This window comes from Rhipicephalus sanguineus, chromosome 7 (genome assembly GCF_013339695.2).
Source record: "Rhipicephalus sanguineus isolate Rsan-2018 chromosome 7, BIME_Rsan_1.4, whole genome shotgun sequence".
Lineage (NCBI taxonomy): Eukaryota > Metazoa > Arthropoda > Arachnida > Ixodida > Ixodidae > Rhipicephalus > Rhipicephalus sanguineus.
In genome coordinates, this window is record NC_051182.1 from 159,651,550 (window position 1) to 159,675,542 (window position 23,993).

A 23,993-nucleotide genomic window follows, 5' to 3' on the forward strand; every position below is an offset into this window, starting at 1 on the left:
GTCACATGGGTGCGACGGTGCAGTACACAGTACACAAGCTGGTACAGATGAAACTCTTCAGTGGGCAAATCTGTGCCCCCTAAAAGATAAACTCGCTGTAAATTGAAAGCGGCGAGCACGGATGTCGGGCATTGACTAAGCCGATAGTTAGTGAAACGCGTTGACCTTTATATACTCAGCTTCGAAGATTCTAGCGTCATCGTTGTTGACCATGTGAGTTTTATAGTAAACTAGACTACTTACATCGTGCATGCTACGTTATCAGAAAGCTCTTCGTCAATCAGGAAGGTTCCGGCACAGCTTACACCGATCGGTAGTTGCGTGTAGCAAGAAAGGAGCATGCGTGGCAAGTAGCACTTCAAGTTGTCTAACCCTTTCTCATGCACCCACTTACTCTCCTCTCCTGTTCAGGGTAGCGTAGCGAGAGCTGTGAAAATGTTGCAAAGGAATGCAGTCGCTACCCTGACGAAGGCAAGGAGTGGTGTCCCTCATCATACGAACAATCTTTCTTTGGCCGCTAATTGGAAACTTAGCTGGATACATACCAGTCTTTCCACTGAAGGCAGAAGAGAGCCGCTACTGCATTGGCTTGGGAAGTGCATAAGACTTGGAGATTCTTTACGGCAACACCGAGAGAGAGCTCTCGTTGAAAGAAATCTACGGCCCATCCACTCCGTTAAGATGGTCGTACAGCGAAGTTGTCGATGCACGATGATCCCCCTTGCAGCATTCCTTGCAGCGGCCCCTGCTGCCCCCAGTAATGGCGGCAACCCTTTGTTGCCGTGGCTCCGCGAGCTCGAAATGCTGTCTTCCACACGACGTCTATACGTACAAGTTTACATGATTGGCTAACAAGATCATGTGATGTCATGTCCCCCTAGATTTGGAATGCATGCTTACACCTTATTGGTCGGTGAGATCACGTGACCTGCAGATTCAGCCAATGGCGTTTCAGCAGACTCCTCGTGATGTGGATCCGCCACTAGATTTGGAATGTTCATACTTACACCTTATTGGTCAGTGAGATCACGTGACCTGCCGGCTCAGCCAATGGCGTTTCAGCGGATGCCTCGTAATGCCGTGGTCCGCCGCTGGATTTGTAATGAGCATGCTTACACCTTATTGGTCAAAGTGAGATCACGAAACCTGTTGCTCGGCCAATGGCACATACCCGTTAGGAGTTTTCTGCGGACACCGACTACTCGACGACACAGGCTAGACTAAGACAGCTTTGCTGTAAAAGGTACACGCTGACCCACTTGTCTCGAAAGAAACCACACAACAGACAAAACAGTAGCACTGCTACAACACCACTCTTTATTTCTCAACTCAGATGGCGAGAGTGCAGTAATGTAAAAACAAAGTAACTCAATCACACTGCAAAATTCTGCGTTCACGTGACTGTCCATGTTAACGTAAAGACAAACTAGGTTGATGCAAAGAATGGAAAGGGGGATCGATGAGTGCAGTTTGTAATGATGGGGAGGGGGTGGGGGAGAACACAGAAAGGAAGAAATAGACTTGATGAAACGGGAAACGTGGTTTTCTTTTTCGCTCTCTCAACTTAAGACGTGAGGCAAAACAGAAAGCAAAGGAGCACCTTCTTTCGGTGAAACGGATGGCAGAGGCTCGGCGGGTTCTTGTTTTGTTCCTTGCATTTCGCGGCTGTGTGGGTTGGGCTGCCATGTGGACGTCGCTGCCGGCACAACGCCTGCGCGCGTAGACGCTGCTTCCACCAGTGCTTTCCTGCTTGCCGGGTTTTCAACCAGAACGCTGGAACACGGAAGAGAAGTCGAAGAGCGTGAGGAGTCTGGCGGATGAAAGGGTTCGTCTACGAGACTTTGGGCCCTGTGGTGCGCTTTGCCATCTCTCTCTCCATGGCACTGCCCCACGTGTTTTGAAGACTCATCCGCGACATTCAATGATTTCTGTAACCCTCATCCGTGAGGTCTGTGTCCTACTTGTCCCGCATGTTCACAAACTGTCTGTAAACTGGTTCTAGCCTGCGCACGAGAAACTCGAGGCAAATCATCACACACTAATTACCTATACGAAGGTGATCCACATTTCTTTCATGGCTAAAATGGGAATCACATGAAAAATGTACATGACGGTACCTACTCCATAAATTGTTACCCGAAATGCCATTATGACTTCATTAGCATGTACATTCATAAAGCAATACAACTCTGCGCAGCTGTGCTCTAATCCTAGTGTATTTCATTTATACTGTATACATTGGGTATCTAAACACATTAGCCTAGTCCTTATCAAAAAGCTGCACTGCTAAACGACTGCTCAATACATTGCCAATTAGCGAATGCCTTAGGCCTTAGCTGACTGATTCCGAAAACAACCATGCTCACTGCTGCATGACGCTAATAAAACAAACAGCCTTGCTATTTTCCCTGTCCCCTGCACTTGCATGTTATAACCTCAGAGGATTCAACATTAGGCATTCCATCAAAAGACAACTTACAAGGCCCAGTTTACATAGGCCTGGTATAGCTAGGCCTTGTAGCTTTCCCATTTTAATAAACTGGCCTTGTAGGCCTAGCCGCAAGGCCTACAGCTTCAGTGCTGTGCTTTTCAGCACAGCCACCAGAGCTGCGGATAGATCACGCACTGTGTTGGAAAGTTGTTGAACGTACAGCGAGACATTGGAAAAGCTAATGCCTTGGAGAGAGAGCGTGCACGCCAGTAAAACATCACCACAGGGGCATTGCAGACACCCTCACGCAAGCAATGCTTGGCATCTGGCAATGGGGCACGTAAGGATAAATGCTGAAAAAGAATTAGCCAATTTTCAAAGCTCATCATAAGAGTCTGTAGTATCATACTAGTTTGGTTCATCCAGAACTGGAATGATGGGTAGTACACACATGGCTTCACCTAAATTTAACCAATTGTAGGCTTTTCGAAGAGTTTTCGTACACGAGCTAATATGCCATTTCAATCTTATTGCAGCTAAATGATTAACATCACAAAGCAGTCCATTGCTACAATCCTACTGTATTTGTGGCACATCACAAAAAAATTTTAGCTTACTCGAAACAAATGCCTGTGGTGAGTATCACTGCCCAAACGTTGTGGAGATCTTGACAGTATCATCAAAGATTAATAACTACCACGTGATACCAGACAAAGTACAGAAAAAATGTATTGTCATGCAAAATTTGAAACTCGTAAATGTTACTAAGACATCTAGCTGTTCATGGACACTGGATACAAACAAACTGAATAAAAAATAAAGCAGTAATGAAAGGCAACAAATACTAAAACCTGTGCATTACACAAGCTTTAACCACAGTGTTGCTGCATTTGGACATCCTCTCAACTTGCCTAACCATATCCTTCCATGAGCACAGGATTAGCCAGTGCCGGTAAACAGGATTAGCCCTGGGAGTGTTTGCAAGTGCAGGTCCACAGGATTAGCTGTGAGAGTCTTAGCCAGTGTGGGTCCAAAGGATTAGCCCTGGGAGTATTTATGAGTTTCCATACACAGTATTAGCACTGAGAGCATTAGCCCGTGCTGGTCACCACCGCAGTGGTCATGTGGTTACGGGAGCTGGACATGGTCAATAAACCTCACGTAGCCAATGCACCAAGACAAGCAGCATAAATTACGTGATGGAACGAACATAGTTGTGAGCGTAACAAACTGCTTTCAGATTGGTGAACAGCCAGTGCAGAACGTGGCTGAACGCCACACAAATTCACAGCGTGCTTTCGTAACAAAGCCATGCCAAAACGTGAAACATTCACGGACTACCCACCATTCCTGTTGAATAATAGTCATGCCACATCATCTTCCAGTCATTTTAGTAAAACGTCCACTGATCTATTATCCTCTCTTGTTTTTACACCAATCTGGTTCCATCCATAATAACAGCTCAAAAGACTCCAAGCATTTCGTACAAACTTGCGTACTGGTGGCTGCAAGAACTGTTGCAGTAACAACTGTGTGTGGTGGAGAGCAAAAGACTGCTATCATGGAAAAAGTGAATAAACATCAAAAACAAGATCCAAGCAGTAGTGTCTCGAGAGTGTCCAACAAGAGTGGCATAAGCCCACCTGTGTGTCAAGACGTGAGTGACTCTGGGGGGTGCCGTTGCCATATGCCCGAGCGGCCGCTGCATTTCTTCGCGCGGCCCAATTTGTTACATCATCACGTTACACAACACACTTGCAACAAAGCAAACGTATCTCTCTTAAAAAATCGCTAGAAAGGCAAGAGAGAACAAAAAATCATAACAAAGCAGTGTCACTGGTGAATGTGGAAGCGTGGGATCCACAAATGAAAGAAAGCAAGAAAAGTCATTCACAACGCGAGAGATTTAAGACTGCGAGTGAACTAGTAGCAGTGCAAGATCCCAATGAAATGCTAGCCCCTTCTTCAACCTGCAATAAGTAAGCTGTCCCTAAGCACAATTTGTTATACAAATTAAAAGTACGCTTGCTGCATGCAGCCCTATGCAAGATAAATTTGTGCAGGGCTTTTTCTTTCATGATAAAATCCTATATATAGTTACCTAGGAACCCTGCTCTACTTTTTATCACCATTTCAAACTCCAGTGTTTAGTGTATTCCTTAAAAGTGGCAATTTTCAATTCTTAGCGAATACTTTACATTTTTACTGCACGCGTCCCAGGCACGTACGCACAATTGCACAGAAAGGCAGGTTTCGTAATGATAACGTTGTGACGTGCGTTAGATTTCCCATGCTCAGGAGCTCAGTGTACGGTCAAACTTAATAGTTTACGGACAGTGTCTCCGTAAACGCCTAAGCGTGCACAGTGTGCAAACTTGACCAGGAAACCCCACAAGGCTACATATGTCATTTCGAGTTTTTGGTTGAAGCTGAAAATCGAAGTACCATCTCTCTGAAATGTTCAGTATGCATTCCAATAATTCTACACGGTTCTGCAAGTCTGTTATGGAAATTTAATGTCATTAATATGGAACTCACATATACTCCGTAAAATTATATGGAAATCTTACGGACTTACAGAATGGCATACAGAACATTTCAGGAGAGCAGCCATAAATATAGATTTTTTTACTGCGGATCATGATCTGGAATGCATCTTTCCAGGTTTTTCTTAGGAATGGTTACATTGTGCACTGCCTGGAATATGTTGTGTGTGAGCGTAAAAATAGTCAAGTTTGCTTGGTTTCTCTGAAAATAACATGGTCCACAGAAGTCAAGGCCGAGATTTTCTACGCTCACAATGGCAAAATATATGCTAAATCACTGCAGATTGAGTTAGAGATAGCCTTAATCAGTCCTCAATGATCCTCAAGCCGATGTTATCAAGAGTTGCATGCGGAAAAAAAGAATAACTTAGGCCATTCAGTAACACTCCAACAGCAAAAGCATAGTTCGCTCAGCTTATCACAAAAGACAACAGGATCGCCTTCACCTGTGATCTTGCGCACCGTCTTGCCGCAGCTCGAGCGAACAGAACTTACTTGTGAACAGTGATCAAGGCACACTTGGGCACGATTGTACGGTCATCATCACGCATAATGTTTGGGGAAGTCATACTTTTGGTGCCAGGTAGCACCAAAACCTGCCACCTCTGAAAGTAAGAGCCCACTGCTTCAGATGTCGTGCAGCAAATTGCTTTTCTTTCCACGCTCGCTCGTACAACCCAGCTACTACCCGTCTGTGGCATGCAACCTCAACCATGCACGGGCGACCTTTTCGCTGCTCTAGCTAGCGCGCACGCGACCAGCAAGGAATTGACGTGAAAGAAAAGCACCGAGCTTAACAGTTCATGTCCACGCACGCAGACTCATTAGGCACGATACAACCGAACGTACACATTTAACGAAACTCGGCGGCACGCTATTTTAATGGCAATCGCAGGAAACCAATTACCTAGCCTGCGCTTTGTACGGCTGCAAATTTTCTTACGCAGATTTCAAAGACATTCCCTGCTAATGAGAGGTCAAGACAGTGTAATTAGTGTTTTGTAAAGCTGTTCTCTATGTTTAAGATGACAAACTACTGCAATATCCCAGCACATCACCCATCCAAGTGTAACGGCAAAATTAGAAAATGTACAGAGAAAGCACTAAATTGTGAAAGTGCTTCAAGCACGACCTCGCAATCTTCTGACAGTGCAAAACTATCCAAGCACATTTGCAGCCAGTAGCAGCTTAGTTGTCTAATATTTGCACGTACAAGGGCACGTTTATCCACGAAAATAAATGAATAAAGAGACAACTTTTTTATACAGCATCTAAAGGTTACTGAGGCAGCTAATTTGTCTACAAGTGATATTGCAAAATGTCACTGAAAAAGCATTCAAGATGACGCTACCCAAACATACAACTTCCGATACACATGCCAACACATCCGTTGAAAACTTTCGACAGCGAAGCGCAGATGCCTAGGCAAACGTGACCAACAAGTATCTATAAAACATATCAGTTATCGCTAAATGTCGCCCAACTTATTTACATGGCGAGACGTTATGTAATACGACGTTTATTACGAAATCCTTTGAAGGAGGACGACTGTGATGGGCAGGGATATTGCAGTATGAGATTTTTTTTTGTGCAGAGAATGTTAAAGTGCGCTTTGTCACGTTTCTTTCTTACATCTCGTGTGGCTGAAACCGATTTTTATCAGCTGCTAACTAGTGCTGCGCCAGTGTGCTCAACTGTTGTCACTACACATACGCCGCCCACACAATGTTTCATGCATTAACCATAAAAAATTAACTAAGGAAAGAAAAGAAGAGAGTAGCTAAAAAAGTGAACCGAGAACATGTGCTGCATCTATGTTGAAACAAGACATACAAAAAGGAAAATGGTGCCACGTTCGTTCAGCAACCCTGCGACAGCAATTAAAGAGAAGACGACGGCGTGTTGCCCTCTAATGCAGTTGTTGTTGGTTGGCCATACCTGGTGCATTACTCGCCTGTTACACAAGAACCCTCGCTCCGCAAATCTCGCTTGACCTCGAGATGGGCTCCTCAAGCTGCCGCTCCGCCGACGGGAGAGACGGGGGAGGTGGAAAAGTCGTAAGGACACACACGATGGAAGGAGGCACATCGGCAGGTCTGTCTTCAGTCTGTCCTTTCGCAGAAATCAGGAAACCCATCCCTGACCGTCCACATTGCACCCCAACAACCCACTTGTCCGTGCCCCCGCCCCAACCAACCCTCTTTCAACACATACGGGGAGAAAGGGGAGAGGTCACCACCCCATGACAGGAACCACACACTCCCCCGCAAGAACAACAGGGCGAAAAGGATAAAATGAAGATGCATCGAGAAGAAATAAAGAGAAGCGATGGGAGGCGGGAGGAAAGGCAAGACAATCCCTGCCGCAAATGACACCTACCTGTCATCCCCAGCAACTCACTTGACGTCTCAGTGACGGGGGCTGGAGTCACCATTGCTCACTGCAAAGGAACGAACACGGAGCCTTTTAGAAAAGCGAGGACAGCGAATAGCAGTCTTGAGGACACTGATGTCGTGCAAGGACCTCATCCTGGACATCCCACTGCCTAAGCAGGAGACGACCACACTATAGTTGGATACAACTTTTAGAAGTCCGTGGCATTTCCTCCTCAAAGGCGGATGCATACAAGTCTGCACCAATGGCCGTGCGCTCAAGACTGATGTCATGAGCCAGGCGGCTGGTAGCCCCGCCTTCGGAGAGCATTGCCGTGTGCATGAGCGGGACTATTTCTTTAGTCGCAGAGATGATTGGCTGCCGCGTTGCGGTCATCTGGGTGGCACCTATCCGGACTTCTAAGTTGTATCCGACTATAGAGGCATGTGAATATTTGAAATTTCAAATATGAATTGAATATTTTCTTTACTCGTAGCAGACTCGATTCCAAAAATGGATATTCGGATATTCTCAATTATTCGGCAACAGCCAAATATTCTGTTAAAGAGGTGAATATTTGGAGAAATTCGAATACTATCTGGACAAGTAACGACTTGCGAATGTTACACATTTTTTGAAAAATATCACTAATATGTTAATTGCCTTGATACACTAATACATTAATTTATTTGAAGAGAGTAATCAAAATTATCCTTACTTCTAATTTACAACTTTTATAAGGATGCACACATATTTTTAATATTCAAAGTTTCTTGCCTTATTCCCATTCAAAAAGTTTGAATATTTGCACGCTCTTAGACCACACGCATTCATACAAACACGCATTCACACAAGCAAAAAAGGTAAACATCTTCACAAGCATGCTCACCCCTAGAAGATGAGCTGCGGTGTGAGTCCCGGTCGCTCTTGCTGCTGCTACTGCTGCTGTGGTACTTGTCTCGGTCATGTCCAGATGACCGCGAGTCCCGTGAGTCTCGGTGGGAACTGCGGTCGCTCCTACTACTCCGGTCATCATCGTGGCGACTGCTGCTGCTCCGCTCATCGTCCCGCCGACTCCGGTCATCATCTCTTCTGCTCCGGTCGTCATCCCGCCGGCTCCTGTCGTCATCTCGTCGACTGCGCTTCCGGTCCTCATCGCGCTTGCGGTCTTCGTCACGTTTCCGATCCTCGTCACGCTTGCGGTCCTCGTCTCGTTTCCTATCCTCGTCCCGCTTGCGGTCCTCATCCCGCTTACGGTCTTCCTCACGCTTCCGATCGTCGTCACGCTTACGATCATCCTCTCGCCTGCGGTCCTCGTCACGCTTGCGCTCATCATTTCGTCTCCGGTCGTCGTCCCGTTTGCGGTCGTCGTCACGCTTTCTGTCATCCGTACGGTCCCTCTTGTCATCTAAACGCTCTCTACGGTCATCACGTGGGGACCTACTTCTGTGCCGCTTCTCGTCACGGTCCCTCCGATCGTCCCGTGCCAGTTCGGGCCCTCGCCGGCTGCTTCGAGTGTCGTCTTCCTCACGCCTCCGCCGCCGTTCCCTTTCACGCTCCCGCTGCTTTTCCTTTTCCTCTCGCTCCTTTTCGCGCCGGTTCTGAAGGAAAGAGCGCATGTTTAGATACAATCTTTCATGCAGGTGGCACAAGATCATGCAGCAGAATCTACAAGAGATAGACTCACAAGATGCCACATGAGCAACAGTGTTAAGGCCGCATTTGTATTGGTGAATTGCAGAAGCTGTCGCGACCAATTGCAAACAGTTGCTTTCGACGGGAAGTGACTGTTGAGTCAGTTGAGCGAATGCAGCCTCAAAGCTACTGAACCAATCGGCAATGCAGGACGCCTGCATCTGCCGAAACCTAATTTTATGTGGCAATGGCAGCACAAGAAGCTGTGCGCTGCATAAATTTTTAGACACATTCGTGTTGTGGCAAGCAAACCGTACTTGTCTGTGCAAACAACAGTCACCACCAGTCCTCCCGTGCTTACCAGTCGCATGAACTCTTTTAGTAGCTAGTGTGAGAGCATTCAAAAGAAAAAGTCTTATCGTAAATATCATTTTCTGACTGAAAGCCAATCTTAATCGTATATTTTATCCCGACTGGCTCCTCTGTGCAAGATGCAGAAAGGTGCCAATCATCTGCAACAGAAAGAACATTACCACAGGGCTATCAAGTCAAGCTCAGGTGTTTAGAGTGCAATGGTGCTTTCCAGGTGACTAATCATAGTGGCACTTTTAACTACTCACCAGAATCTCCTCAACGGCTTCCTTGAGCTTGGCGTAGCCCATGTGTTGCTTGCCCATGAGATGGTCGTCAACACGCTGCTGCGCGTCACCAACAATGAGAAAGGCTCCGCAGATGTCGCACACCTCCATCTGCTTTTCCTGGGCAGCTGCCAGCTCTGCCGTTTGCTGCACAGTACAACGAGGCAATGCACAATGACTCGTAACTCCCTAAAGGCCAACTTTCATGGCAGCCTTCTATACACCACTCCTATCGGACAACTCGCAACTGTGATCAATTTGCGAAATCGCTCGGCCTGGCTGGCTCCTTTGACAAGATTTCTTGGCTGACAAGAATTCCTCGGCTGCAACTGGATTCCTTTGACAAGGAATCCAGTCACAGCCGAGGAATTTGGTTTTACTCAGGCTTGGTGAGAAGCCAAGTGCAAGTGAAAGGGTTCCATGCATAGGTGTGCACACAGGAGTGAGCGGCGCCCCCTAATCATCAAAGGGGGGTGGCAAGTCCGCCCCACACCTTTATTTAATCGTACCTGTGCAGTCACTGTTTAAGTGCAGGGTTATGGCCATGTTTTTGACAATCACAGTGGCCGACGACCCCTCATGTTGCATTCCAAAACTATTTACTTTACACCTCTATCCCCTGAACGACGGGGACTAAAGGCACGCCTTTACAAGAAGCACATCATCGCTTCATTTTTATTTTTGCACCCATTGTGAAGCTTGTTTTCTGTCGGATTTGACCCCCCAATACCGTATTCTCTCGCGTATAACCCGCACCCTCAAAAGCGATTCGCGGGAAGTTTTCTAAAAATAATCCACGCATATTGCCGCAAAGCTAGCTTCTCTGTGTAGCTGTCAAGCACTGCCGTGAAGCCACTTTTGCAGACAGGCAGTTGCGTTTTTTTTATTGACTTTAGCACAAGTTTTAAAAAGTTTTTTTGTGTGGGTTATACAAGAGAAAATGCAGTACTTAATATGCAGGGTGGGCACTGTGTTGAAACTTAGCCCTCCCTAATGGAGAACCCTGCACACACCTATATTGTGATTGTAGTACAGCTAAACCCCGCAATAATGAAATCGACAAGAAACACAAATATTCACACTTGCAAAAGTTTTGTGTTTTTGAAATGAAACAGCACAGACAGAAAATGATAATAATAATATCTGGGGTTTAACGTCCCAAAACCACGATATGATTATGAGAGACGGCGTAGTGGAGGGCTCCGGAAATTTTGACCACCTGGGGTTCTTTAACGTGCACCTAAATCTAAGTACACGGGCCTCAAGCAGTTTCGCCTCCATCGAAAACGCAGCTGCCGTGGCAGGGATTCGATCCCGCGACCTTCGGGTCAGCAGTCGAGCACCATAACCACTAGACCACTGTGGCGGGGCCAGACAGAAAATGAACTGAGAAAGAAAAGTTCACTGAAAAAATAAAGACGGCACCTATATTTTTAAGTCTGGCAGCTCTATGCTGCCAATTTCCCACAGGATGAATGTCCTCTCAAGCGACTAGAAACTTCGTTCTGCCAAGCACCTGACCGGAAACGCGCTTGTAAACATTTTATTGGTAGGTACCCGGTGGCAGTAGTTCTCCACCTCCAACATCAGCGGTGGATGTTAGACCATTCCACCAATGCTGTGGCGAGAAGGTGAGCCCAGAGACCTTAGCAGTTCTCAATGGGGCCACATTTCGACATGAATGCCCCATACACCACAGAGTGCCAGCGCACGGTACTCCTCTGCATGTTAGAAAAAACGGAGGGTTCCCAGTGGGCACTGGGAGTCTAACTCAACACCCCTCGCAGTGGAAGCAGGCACTCTACCATTTTGGCACCACTGCAGTTCAAACACAATGTAAGGGGTGTATTCCAATTCCGGCCAGCATCACAGGCTGTTTAAGCTGACAGCTTAGAAGAAAAGAGAAAGCGAAGGAAAAACAAACCGAATTGCTATTTAGCTGCTTTCATGTTCGAATCAATGAAAAATAAACGTAGCTTACACTAAGCACTTAAGAAAGCACCGACTTAGGTGTAAACGACCACACTGGTGAGACCAAAGCCTTCCGGTCAGCCGCCATCTCATTTGGAAAGCAAAGCAGCCTGCATAGTCTTTAGTCTCTGATGCTGTCTTTGCAAAATTGTCTAGGCTGTGTAAGAACTGGAACAAGGCTTAAGATGGTCACTGTCTGTTTAGCTGCCTATTTCGCAGTCTATGGCTAATACTGAGACACTGCCAAGTTTGCAAAACATCGCATAGGCCTCACCCTGAGCCAATGTGCCTTGTCAGAGTCCTTGTCGAGAGACTTGCGCTCTTCCTTGAGCTGGTCACAGAGCTTCATGATGCCCTGCGCCTCCTCGACTTTGCCCTCGCAGCCCAGCTGCTCCACCTGCTGCAGCAGACCCTGGATGCGCTCGTTCAGCACGATCACCCGCTCGTCCGTCGGGGCCGCCGGCTCTTTCGTCTTGATCACCACGCCGCCCTGCAAAACAGAGTGATGACCCCGAAGAATGCCACTACCCCTTTAATAACAGAGCATGAGACTAGATCAAGTGATAAAGTGACTAAAGTAGAGCATCGGACGCATTATCCGAAGGTTGCAGGTTGGGTCCCCACCAGTGGCAAGTTGCCTTTTCGTCCACATTAATATCATAATTACTAAGTTCCAGTTAATGACGACAAATGTGCCCTATATAGCTTGCTCGTTTGCAGGGTGTGCCAGTCACGCCACCATCACGCGCATTGGTGCCACAGTGCAGCGTCACGAGGGATCGTCGGATAACGCCGTATAAGGATACCCTCCTCGGCGTCATTGCCTATTGGTTTCATTAAGCTGAGTCTCACAAAGAGAACGAGCTCTTGATCTATTTCCCTCCTTTCGTACATGGTGAAATAAGGGACATGAGAGGAGAAACTCGTGAAAAGATGGATAAAACACGAAAGACAATGAGAAGAAAACAAAAAGACTAGCTGCCAGCTGGCACTTGCAGCTAAAAGAAATGTACTGTCAGCTGCAAAAGTTTACAAGATCTGCAGCGTGTGGTGGATGGAAAAGTGCACAGCTGCGCCACCTACCGTCACATGGCATGGCGTTGAGGCTATCGGTCATGGCCTCCACGATTAGCTCCTGCAATGGTGCGTTGGTGGAGCTAATTGCGGAGCCCACAGCCGATAGCCTCAACACTACACCGTAATGACGGTAGGTGGCTCAGCAGTGCAGTTTTCTGCTGCTCCGCCGCATACGGCAGATCCCGCAAACTTTTGCAGCCAACAGTACAATTGAAGGATGAACATATGCCATTTTTTGTAGTTGTAAATGCCAGCTAGTCCAGTTGTTTCCTTCTCATTGTCTTTCATGTTTTCCACTGATGTTTTATCTTTTTTAAAATGTACGAATTATCCCTGTTCAACGCTACAAACTCGGACATAACATCGTTTTGTCAGCCAGGTCAGCCCAACCTGTAGAAATCTCACCACCACCAACACAGCAAACACCACAATATTTACTCTTGGGTAAGTTGGCACATACATTAGATTCACAGTAAACGGAAATCTCTTAAAAACTGAATTGACAGGGACAAGAGAGAACACAGGACTTGTTCTGTCCTCTGTCATTTCTGCAGAATTTTCATGCTATATTCCACCCTTCAAATACAGCAGACTCTCATTAAACGAATCTAGAAGGGACCAGGAAAATATGCTCTACTTAACAAAAGTTCCATTCACTGAGAGATTAACACGGGTGCAGAATTCAGGTATGAAACCAACCATATCAGAGGCAGTTGTTCCGTTTAAGAGATTTACGTTTACTGAGAGTCTACTGTAATATACCCAAGCTGCACAGTTTAAGAGTTCAATAGCACTCCCTCGTATCCTTGTTCACAATAAAGCTTCTATAAGCCAAAACAGCTTGACCGGTATGTTCTTCTAACCTCTTGGTTGCTGAGTTGCAGTCGCTGCCGCGCCCTCCGGATACGCTTTTCGACGTCTGAGAGCATGGACTGGCAGAACTGGAGAAAGGAGTCCTCGTAGCCTTCCTGACGGTACCGGGGGCTTGCCTCATACCTAGACAAGAGAATGATGAAACAAGGCTGGCCAACACCACACGTGCACAAGTTCAATTGTCATTCATTTTGGGGCATCCACAGTTTAAGACTCCCTCAGGAATGAACATAACCTGTTCCGAAGGCAAACAAACATGAACACCACACTCAGTTAGAACCTAAGGAAAAACTGTAAGCTCTGCCCACAAAACCGTGGCCCGCCTTCCCTTCGCCTGCGAAAAACAGTCGTGCCGGCTGGTTTTTGCTCAAACCATAAGTACCATTTCTCAGCTAATGTAAATATTAGAGGAACACTAAAGAGGAAAATGATTTTTCTCATATTAGTAAATTACTCTTCCACAATTCAAAAACCAAACTGCGGGTGGCGACACCATCTTGAAATTCTCGCACCACACTCCGTGACGTCATAGATTTCCACGGTGTCTACTGTGTCCTACGTAGTTCATAATCAGTAAAAATGAAGTACATTGTCCTCTGAGAGAGGCCGTAGACTTAAGATACCAAGTTTCAGGAAATTTAGTTTTTTTTTTTTAGGTTGTAACCGAGAAGAATAAGACTGGTTGTACCGAAAACACTTTGACTTAATTTGACAGAAAATTGTTTGTTATTACAGAAGACAACAAATCAGCTGCTAGGGACGCAATAGTCCGCAAAAACTTACTCTCTCTTCAGCCTGTCGTCATGAACTTTGTTGCACGGTCCCAAGTCAGCCTTGGTGTTCACGAAGAGATCATTGGGGCAGAACTTTGCGAGAAAGTGCTTGCACACCTGCAACAAAGACGGCAGCAATTGCAAAACATGCATGTTAACTCACGAAGCGAAAACACTACACGGTCACATCGAAATGGCCTATGCAGCAAAACACACACACACGTATAACACATTGTAATAGCCCGTGCTTCTTAACTTCAAAGGACAGGAAGAGAGCAGAGTGGGTCAGGGAACAAACGGGGGGCTAAAGACATCTTAGTCGAAATCAAGAGGAAGAAATGGGCTTAGACAGGGCATGTAGCGCAATGGCAAGTTAACCACTGGTGATTAAGAGTAAAAGACTGGATTCCAAGAGAAGGCAAGCGCGCGAGGGGGAGGCAGAAAGTTGGGCGGCCAGATGAGATTAAATTTGCGAGCATAACATGGCATCAGCAAGCACAGGACCAGGTTGATCGGCGGAACATGGGAGAGGCCTTTGCCCCTGGCGCAGTCAGGCTGATGACGAATAGCCTATGCAACACACACACACATATAAGAATAGGAGACGCGTCCAGAGTAACCAGGGCATGCCTTGATATCGTAGCATGCGCTGCTGCATACAACTGCGTGATAAGATGCTGGAGCTTGATTTCATGTCATGCTGGTATCTTTAATCGCTGCACCGATTCGCGTGGTCAATATACGATAATGAGGACCGAAGAGTTGTTGAATAACACCGGAAGCCTTACAAACGCGCGAGAACATGTTTATTATGCAAACGATGGCGTCTTGTAGTGTGACTGTATCCGCAACGCCATTGCGTACTTCGGTGCCAAAATTTTTGGTTTTGCAATAGCGGCTCGGTGTCGAAACGCCACAATGGCAGAGCGGCTACATGCGCGTACGAGTTACGGCGTACATTACCGCGCCTTCGCGCAAGAAAAAACATAAAAATTAAAAGGCATCGAAGGGCACGGCAGCCTGTTCCCAGAACTGAACACTCGGACCGCGTTAACTGGGTGATTAAATGGAAACGCTAACAAATCGATGGACGCTTACGTCGGGGTCTTCCCAGTTGCAAGTGTTCTTCTTCTCCGTAGGCGCGAGATTCCTATCCCGGCCCATTAATTCATCGAGAAGTTGCTTTGCTGAGGCGAGCGCCATTTTCGATCACAAAAAACAACTGCGGTGCTGCGGTGGAGCTCCGGTGCAAAAATTTCCCGTTGCTGCGGGCCTGCAATTACAACCCATGTGACTTATTACGTCACATGCGGGCGCGTTCCCGTGTTATTGAGAGCGTGAAAGCTTTGTTAAAAACTTGAAATTATTTTATACTTTCACAAAAACTCGGCGTTGCGTGTTATTACGTAGTTAAAAATATTTAGAACCCATTTTCTGACGTTCGTTTTTGAAATAACAGAACGTTTTGAAGTAAGAGCCTACGTCGACTTATGAAAAGAAGTCACATTAAAATATAATGGAACGCACCACGTAATTGACACTAAAGTTATTTTGACAGCAAAAAAAACAACAGTAAAATACACTACTAATTTTTGTATTACGAACTGTTAAGAGTTTAACAAGACTGCAAAGTTTAATTTTCAGGCGCGAATTAGGCCCGCACTCACGATCGGCTCGCGCCTCTCTCTTCCCTTTCCTTTTTTTCAAGCCTAATTTTGCACACGCGGTGGTGTTCTGGCGCCGCGGTGAATTGGTGGAGTTGGGGTGCTTGCTGCGCCGCGTTTTAATTTTGTGAAAAGGGACACACACAGGCCGATTATTTTTTTTCTCTTCCCACCCGCCCGCCTTATCCCCCGAACAATCCGTGATCATCGAGGCCGTCTCCACTGAAAAGAAAACCACGCGAGGATTTCACAATGGACACATCGTCTCCCGAAGCGCAAGTAGCGCCCGACAATTGGGAAGACCACAGCGTGGAGATCAACAATGCCGATGAAGACGACGACATGGCTAAGTCGTTCTCCAAGCTAAACGTGGACGCACCGCCGTTCGTGCCTTCATTCGCCACGTTACAGATGGCACAGTTAGACCCACCGGAGAAAGGCAACGAGGATTCTCCATCAGGTAAGGGAGGGGGGTGCCGATTTTCCTGCGCCGGGGTAGTTCATCCTTCGGCTACCCGTAGCACTGCTACCGATTGAGGTAGCCCGCCGATCGCCTGACATCGCGACAACGTGATCGAGATCGTAGGCCTCTTTATTTTTCTTTCTTTTCGTTTAGCGAACCGCGCTGCGTGACGGTAGGCCTACGCCGGAGCCCGATCTCTCGTGCTTCCCCCCCCCCCCCCCCCCCCTTGTACGACGAACACGAAAAAGCTGGTGTCAATAACCCCGAAAACTCGTCGCCCCTACGAAGAAGACGAAGAGGAGGATTACACGGGGCACGGTGGTTAGGAAGGAACGCTGGAAACTCCGTGATTTTGCGAGTTGTGAAAAGCGACCGGACGGGCCAACCCCCTCCTCTTTTCACCGCCCTCGCCGCCTTTTTCATTTTTTTCCCTTCGCAGTGCCTTTGCGGTACACGTGGTTTGCCTGCGAGACGGAACATGGCTGCTTGACCGATGTGACGTTTTGTGTCAAGTGCTAAGCTACGCCTCTTGGTACGTAGGGTACTCAAAATAATTGGTACGCCGGCAAGCGAGCGTAGCGCGTTCGGTCTCCAAAACGTAGCAGTCACTACGATTACCGGTTACACGTGTTGGGCGCCGACCATTATGCCAGGATCGCAATGTGGTTCTTTCTGACGGCGCAGTTGCCCGATTCTCGCGTTCACGAAAGTTGCGCAAATGCTTGCCGCAAGTTGTCGAAAACAAATCGCGTCTGTCGTGTTTTGAAAGGAGCAGTTTCTGACGATGACTTCTCTCCCTCTCCTCCTTTCACGGTTCCACGTAGTAGCTTCGTCACCGGCGTTGCGCAAAAAGAAAGAAAATGGGTTGCCACTCGTCGCTGATGACGTAGTCTCTGCTACGACTTTGGAACGGCGCAGCTTCACGCCAAATATGCGCCACACTGGTCCGGTTTTTTTTTTTTTTTTTTTCATGGATTCAGTTCTGTGACCGTCTTGCCGCGTAATCGCCTCTACTGCCCGTCTCCCCGTGGAGTTTTCCGCCGATAAGATGAGATAACGAGGGTTTTTCTTGTATCGTTCCTTTTGTTTTGCGATTTACGCTAGGTGCCGCTTTGACGGCCTCGTGTTAGCTTTTTTTCTTTCTCGCTTGTGGTGAGGGTATCGCAGTCTCGTGTGCCGAGTGGACTTCGTCAGTAACGTCTTGCGACTGCGTGAGTTGAAAAACATGTTTTCGCTGCTTCTTCGGTGGCGGTAGTGTTTTACTGGATAACCTAGAAGCGCTGGCTTGGTACGAAAGCGGTAAGCACTACAGGTTTATCTGGTTACTCGGCCATGCGGTGTACGTGAAAAAGTTTGTCTCATGAAAGGACGAACAGCGCTGTGTGTCAGGCGTGGTAGCCAATACCGGTCTGTTGGTCATCCGGCTTTTCCCACCGTCGCGCCTCTTTTTTGTTTGTAGCGCTAAGTCGTAGACAACACCTGACTTTCGACGTGGTCTGTAGCACGGGAACTCGGCCATCTTGTTTTGACTTCGTTATAACGGTTTGTTCGTCGACACCAGCTGTTCGTCTACTTCGAACAAGGCCATTGACGCAACTGCCGAAGGAGGAATTCGAGGAATGTTTCGGTGTAATCAGTCTGGTTTCCACGGTTGTGGCACAGGTGTCAGAGCTTGCCTGTTTGCGTAAGTGCGTAGAATATGACCTTATTGTTGTTTCGATTTTACAATTTGACCTTTCCTGTCGGATAGCTAAGGGGATCGGCTAACCGTACGTTGTCGTACGAATCTTAAAACCGCTGTCACTTCGATTGCAGCCTACATTGGCCGTTTAAGTGTGTATACGCGGCTATAGCGTCACACTCTGGAGATTTCTTAAGCTAGCCGCTGTACAACACCGCAATACTATCTTTAAGTTAGTTTCGTTCGTGCGCTCACGCCATGCACAGCTGATCATGAACATACGTCAGCGGTCACATGTTGCTGTACCCTTTTGATTGGGCGGCAGCTCACGACACCTAGCCGTAGCTAAGTATTATACATAGTAGAGTACGAAATCAGCGTAGAAGGGCTAAATTTCCCTCCTGCCTTGATTTTAGCCACCAGTCGGATAACCTCCTCTCGGTTATTTCTTTGTATTGCCACACGATCACGCGTAACGCGGCATTGAGTAAAGAACGTGCGAGGTTTTGGGCTGGCCTCCGAGATCTCAGGCTTTCAGTTGGGGGTTTCCACAACGGAAACACTTCGCGCTGGCTCAGAGCGGCTCGTCGAGAACGCGACGGCGAAAGACCTCGCCTGGAGCGTACGTCGGGGCGACCTTGCGACCCGGCGCTATCGCTAGCGATAAGTAGTAGACTCGGTCGGGGAGGGGGGATTGTGTGGTGGTACGCGGGCTTGTCAGGCGCGGAGATCTCGGAAGCCAGGTGTTGTGGAATGTGCTTCGTACTACGCGTGCTTCGCTTCACGATACCGGACGACGTATTAGCTTCTCTGTCTGCCTCCTCTTCGCCTTGGGGACAATAAACCCTGCGGTCGCGCTACCGGCCGGAAGATACGTCGACGATTGGTTTTGAGGTTTCCCGTTGCAGCATTGTGTCTAGCGTGGTGTCAGGACGTAGCTAGCGGTTCGTGTTCTGTCTCGACGCGAGTGCGCAGTTCTTTTTGACTTTCAGTCGGTGAAGAAGCGTTAACGTGCGGTTGTTGCCCCCCGTATCGTTAACGATCCAGTCCTGCAAGATGAGGCGCGCTAGGAGACGTGAGTGCGTTGTCCTCGCCAAATTGTTCATTGTATCTTCTGCTTTTGAGGTGGTGACAGTCTGTGTAGCCTAGTCACGCTGGTTACAGCAGATCTGTACTTCACCGCAAGGTTTCGTGTAGTGCCTAGTAACATAGTTAGGAAAGTTAGACGACATGACAGGCACACTAGCAACTAAGCTAGTGCGCCAACTTGGCAAAAAAAAAAAAAGTTTTCGAAGGCTACGTCATCATCAAGTGCATCAGCAAACCTTCTGTTGACTTATTCTCAAGTGAGATAGACTATCTGTATGGTTAGTGGGTTGCACGGTTGTGTACATCCGTTCTTTCTTGCGGTACCACGTGGTGCTTCTCATAGCTTTATATTTGCAATCGACGTGAAACAAAGCTTAGTTGCTAGTGCGTCTTTTTCCTGCCGTCTAACTTTATTAACGAGAACTAACAGACAATTGTCTGTTAGTTCCCATTAATATTGCCTAACAAAGAAAAACGAGCCCTTAAAAGTCATCTTCTTTCGTAACTTTGTTACTTGGCACTACTTGACCTTGTGATGAAGTACCAACTATCCTGTATTGATCTGTAGTCTTTTACTTGCAGACTTCCTTGGCATCAGTGCTGCTTGATGTAGTCCTGCCACATTTTTCAATCTTGCATTGAGGTGGTGAAAGTTGAGGGTGGTAGCCTAGTGATGCTTACAATTGATCAACTGTCATTCATGGCCCCTTTGCACTTGCAAACTTTCCTCTTTTTTTTTAAATTATTATTACTATTATTTTTTTTATCAGTGTTTGATGTTTTCTTGCGCTGTCTTCATGGGCTTTTACTGTCTTAAGATTTCTAATTGTCAGTGCTCCGGTTCACCTCAGACTGTTCAATGGACCATTTGCAAAAATCTGCAAGGCGGCTTTACTGCAAGGTTGTTTTCCAACCAAAAACTCTGACTGGTTTTCTCGCTCATCGTACTTTTACCGCTCCTAATTCCAGTGAAGGCACGCGAGTACGACAAAACGACCTCTTTCCCCAACTATTACTGTGGGGCCGCCTCATACGAACCCTCAGCCTTCGCTAGGTGGACAAGGCAGCCGTCGTTCGTAAGAAAAGGGGGGGGGGGGTAGAGAAGCAAAAACAGAATGAGCGAGAAAAGCAGTCGGGGAATGAGAGTTCGGTTGGAAAACAACCTTGCAGGAAAGCCGCCTTGCAGATTTTTGCAAATGGTCCATTGAAAGTACGCGGTGGCACCAGAAGTCTAGCATCACACAAAGATTTGAAGAGGACTGCAGTTCTGCTATCGTAGCTGTGATGAATAAATGGGCACTTAGCTGACACATAGACCCGATAATCAATTAATTCATTGTAACATCGCAAGTCTCCATAATAATTGATTGCATATTGGTTGTTGTTGGTTTTTAAAGGGACACTAAATTGAAACTCATTAAACCAGTTTAGACAGATAAGTCATTCTTTCAGAACTCTGTAATTAATTTTGCCGTCATAGATTAATTAGGAGAAGAGAATGAACGTTAGTTTCATTTTTGAATTTCACACAAAAGCTTCGGTGCAGGAACGGCACCTTGACGTCACGAATTTCGAAGTCTTCTTGAGTATTTTGGCCTCATTGGTTCAATAAAGTTTTCAGAAACTTGTTAAGACTTTTAAGTCTCTTAGAACACAACGTAAACAATATTTACCGGTAAACGATTGCGTACGAAGCAGCAGACACCAGTCAAAAGCTTTAGGGTAAACATAACTTGGCGTAGGTCTTCAGTTTCCTTAGGGGCATATGTTTTATTAGCACGTGGATTGAACAAGGTTGCGATGCATAGTGACTTCATTGTCATAATTGATCAGCTTTGGGTGCTTGGCTTTTTGTAGTACTGGCAGTGTGCATGATTTACTTCTTCCATTTTGCAGACAAGAAAGACAGCGACAAGGAGGATTCCGCAAGTATGGACGACTCCCCAGCAGGTAAAACTTGCTTTACAAATAGAGCAGTGTGACATCAAAATATAGATCGAACGTAAGAAATATATCTCAATACTTTTTGCTCGTGTTGCTGAACATTTTACACCATGCTGTGCTTACCAGAGTTTAAGTCAACCTTCCTTGATAGTTGAGAGTTATTCTGGTAATGTCAAACGTCTTAAAGCTTGTCCTTCACTTCAGCGAGACAAACACATTGCTGCATCTCAACTGAGCAAGACTTTGCACTTGTAGAGACATTGTGCTGCAGAATATTTCACCCAGACATGATACAAAGAAACATTAGGTAACAAGAATGTTACATTTAGCATAAGCTCGATGTTCTTGTTCTCTTCCTTGTCAATGTTGCACAGAAATGACAAGAGTTAGTCTAGTCTCCAAACAAAGATGTGGTATTGTAAACGAATAACTGTTCTTCCGTATCACTGGACTGTGGTGCTACAATATTGTTGAACTGTAATTGTCCATAACCTTGTTATTACAATCGGAGACTTTACATGCCTTGCAGACTGGGAATGCGTGACACTGGAGGACAGCCCTCAGGACGCAGGCGGGGGCGACCAGACGCCCTCGACGGGGGACGAGGACGAGCGCATGGACGTCACCACCAAACCACGCAAGAAACCCCCCAAGGACGACGACCAGGGCCCTAAAAAAGAGCACATTAACGTCGTCTTCATTGGCCACGTTGGTACGTACACCAGCTGATGCAAGGGTGTTGGTGCTATAATCGTTTTTGGGAGTAGTGGGAGACTTATTACAGTAAAAGCTCGTTAATTCGACTCGTTAATTCGGAAAATCGGTTAATTCGGTCACGTCATCTGGTCCCTGTAAATATAAGCATCACTCTATGAGACTGGGCGCTCGTTATTTCGGACAGATTTGACCGCAAATCGGATAATTCGGCGACTTTCGGGCCGCTGGCGAGGCTCGAAAACGAAAAAAGAACAATTCGGAACAAAAGTGAAGCTCAAACGCAGCATCGCCATGGACATCAATTATCGACTTGGCTTGGATTGAGACTGGTTGAACGCCTTTTTTTCGCGTGTGGGTTTTGTTGCTTTGTTCCCGTTGGTGTGCTGCATCGTTGATCGCCGATTTATCGAGGAACGTTTCAGTACGGCTCCTTTAGCTTGATTGTTGCTGGTGCTTTTGTGCTGACTTCTCGTGCGACCGCACTCTCCGCCGATGGCAACGCCGGCGAAGCGGCCCAAGTACGAGGCCAAGGACTTCACCACCAAAGTAGAAATTTTGCGTGCTCTGAATAACGGGCTCTCCCGACAAGAAGTGATGAAGAGTGATGAAAGGGGATCCTTCAATCGGCGGCAAGAAGCAAGGAACGAGTAACCGTACTTTTAATCCCCCAACGTGACAGGAACAGAGCGCTTGCCGCTTCTCGTTATCGGAAAGGTTCAAAAGCCACGCTGCTTTAAGAACATCAACAATCTTCCCGTGGATTACCGTGCCAACCGAAAAGCGTGGATGACGGGTGAAACTTTTGCGGTACTGCAGACATCATGCGAGCTGCTGAGCACCTTGAAGGGCTCAGAAAAATTGTGTCCGCGCGAATTTCTTCTCGAAAACAGACAAGCATCCGCGATTACTTTGTTAAAGGAGTGGTGACACAAAAATTCGGACACAATTTGACTGTTGAACCACACTAATGGGTGCATATAGGTGCCATCTGTACAATATCAGCCACATATACAGCCTAAAAGGTATTTTAAGGGGAGACGCGGGTCTTGGAACGGTCAAAAATGGTCAAAAAATCGATTTTTCGCAAAGCTTATTTTCGAGGCGTTTGTACTTCTGAGCACCTACTCTCAAATTGCTAACGCTAAATTCGGTCGGGAAACGCGATAAAATCGGCTTTCAAAGCACCCCGGCAGCACTAAAATGTCCCCAAAAGGACGAAATTTGTTCGAACTTCCCGCGCGCGCCATGAGCGTTGCAGCGGGCCGAGCGCCGCCATCTTGGGCTAGATTTGAAGCTGTTCTCTTTGTGCACATTTTGCGCCATCTCAAAATGGCGTCGCTCAAGCAGAACGGCCGCCGTCGCGGGTTTTCTGAAGGTCGTTTCCAGGCCACTGATTGGCTCTCACGCGGCGCGCTTTTCAAGCGCGCCTTTCCGAGTCTCCCATTGGCTGGCGCGACCGACACGTCATTTTTTTTTTTCTTTGTGTTTGGTTCTCCGCCGTGGCTGTCCGTTTGTGTGCGCCTGCTTTTGCGATCGTGCGTGTTTCTCGACGGACCGTGTCTCTACTTTGTGCCGGTAGTTTTTCCACGCGATCGAGATGCCTGGAGACTCTCGTCTGAAACCATCGACGCAACGAGCTTTTGGAAGCCGTAAAAAACGGGCTTGGAACAAGAAGGCGCCGGCTACAAGTGCACCGTCGGCAGCGGAGTTGGAGTCGCGGCCGGACCCTTTGGACCTGCCGGGAACTTCAACTGACGACACCGTGGGACCAAGTTCGACTAGCGAAACACTTCGGGTTGATGCCGCGTACTACTCAACGGCGGAGCAGGCGCAGCGAGTTGAGAGATCGGCGCAAACGAAGACCGTTCTGTCTGGAAAGTCGGCTACCCAGCGCAAGTTCGACCTTCTTGGAGTAAGCGCGGAGTGCCAGACCGGTGACGCCGGGACCGATTTTTTGCTCGTCGATATGAAAGTTTTGAATAACTTTTTTGCACAAGCGAAGTTCGACAAATGCGACGCAAAAAGTCTCAGCGTGAGGAAGGCAACGGACAAGGAGTACGGCCTTGCGGTAAAGCTTATTTTTTCTTGCAGCAGTTGTGATTTCGAGAAGAAGCAATT

General features: G+C 47.1%; 2 protein-coding genes across 2 annotated transcripts in view; one reads left to right on the plus strand and one right to left on the minus strand.

The window, feature by feature from the left end:
• Positions 1 to 1,294: 1,294 nt before the first annotated feature.
• On the minus strand, positions 1,295 to 15,593 carry LOC119400401 (luc7-like protein 3). Its single transcript, XM_037667422.1, has 8 exons — positions 15,416 to 15,593; positions 14,328 to 14,434; positions 13,535 to 13,667; positions 11,869 to 12,084; positions 9,606 to 9,770; positions 8,240 to 8,951; positions 7,357 to 7,417; positions 1,295 to 1,773 (listed from the first exon to the last, which is right to left on the minus strand). Exons 1-7 carry the CDS (start codon positions 15,518 to 15,520, stop codon positions 7,386 to 7,388), a joined length of 1,470 nt encoding a protein of 489 aa, XP_037523350.1. The 5' UTR covers positions 15,521 to 15,593; the 3' UTR covers positions 1,295 to 1,773; positions 7,357 to 7,385.
• Positions 15,594 to 16,003: 410 nt separating this feature from the next.
• Positions 16,004 to 23,993, plus strand: part of LOC119400402 (eukaryotic peptide chain release factor GTP-binding subunit ERF3A) — a 29,705-nt gene continuing 21,715 nt past the window's right edge. Inside the window, exons 1-3 of the mRNA XM_037667423.2 lie at positions 16,004 to 16,441; positions 21,111 to 21,164; positions 21,688 to 21,870. Of these exons, the coding sequence (XP_037523351.1) occupies positions 16,234 to 16,441; positions 21,111 to 21,164; positions 21,688 to 21,870 (445 nt within the window). The 5' untranslated portion in view covers positions 16,004 to 16,233. The remainder of the gene's footprint in view (positions 16,442 to 21,110; positions 21,165 to 21,687; positions 21,871 to 23,993) is intronic.

Coding starts and splice junctions, on each gene's coding strand:
- LOC119400401 (XM_037667422.1), bottom strand. CDS start 15,520: ATGGCGCTCGCCTCAGCAAAGCAACTTCTCGATGAATTAATGGGCCGG. Junction 14,435..15,415: donor GCAACTGGGAAGACCCCGAC/GTAAGCGTCCAT, acceptor TCTTTGTTGCAG/GTGTGCAAGCACTTTCTCGC. Junction 9,771..11,868: donor ACAAGGCACATTGGCTCAGG/GTGAGGCCTATG, acceptor TGTACTGTGCAG/CAAACGGCAGAGCTGGCAGC.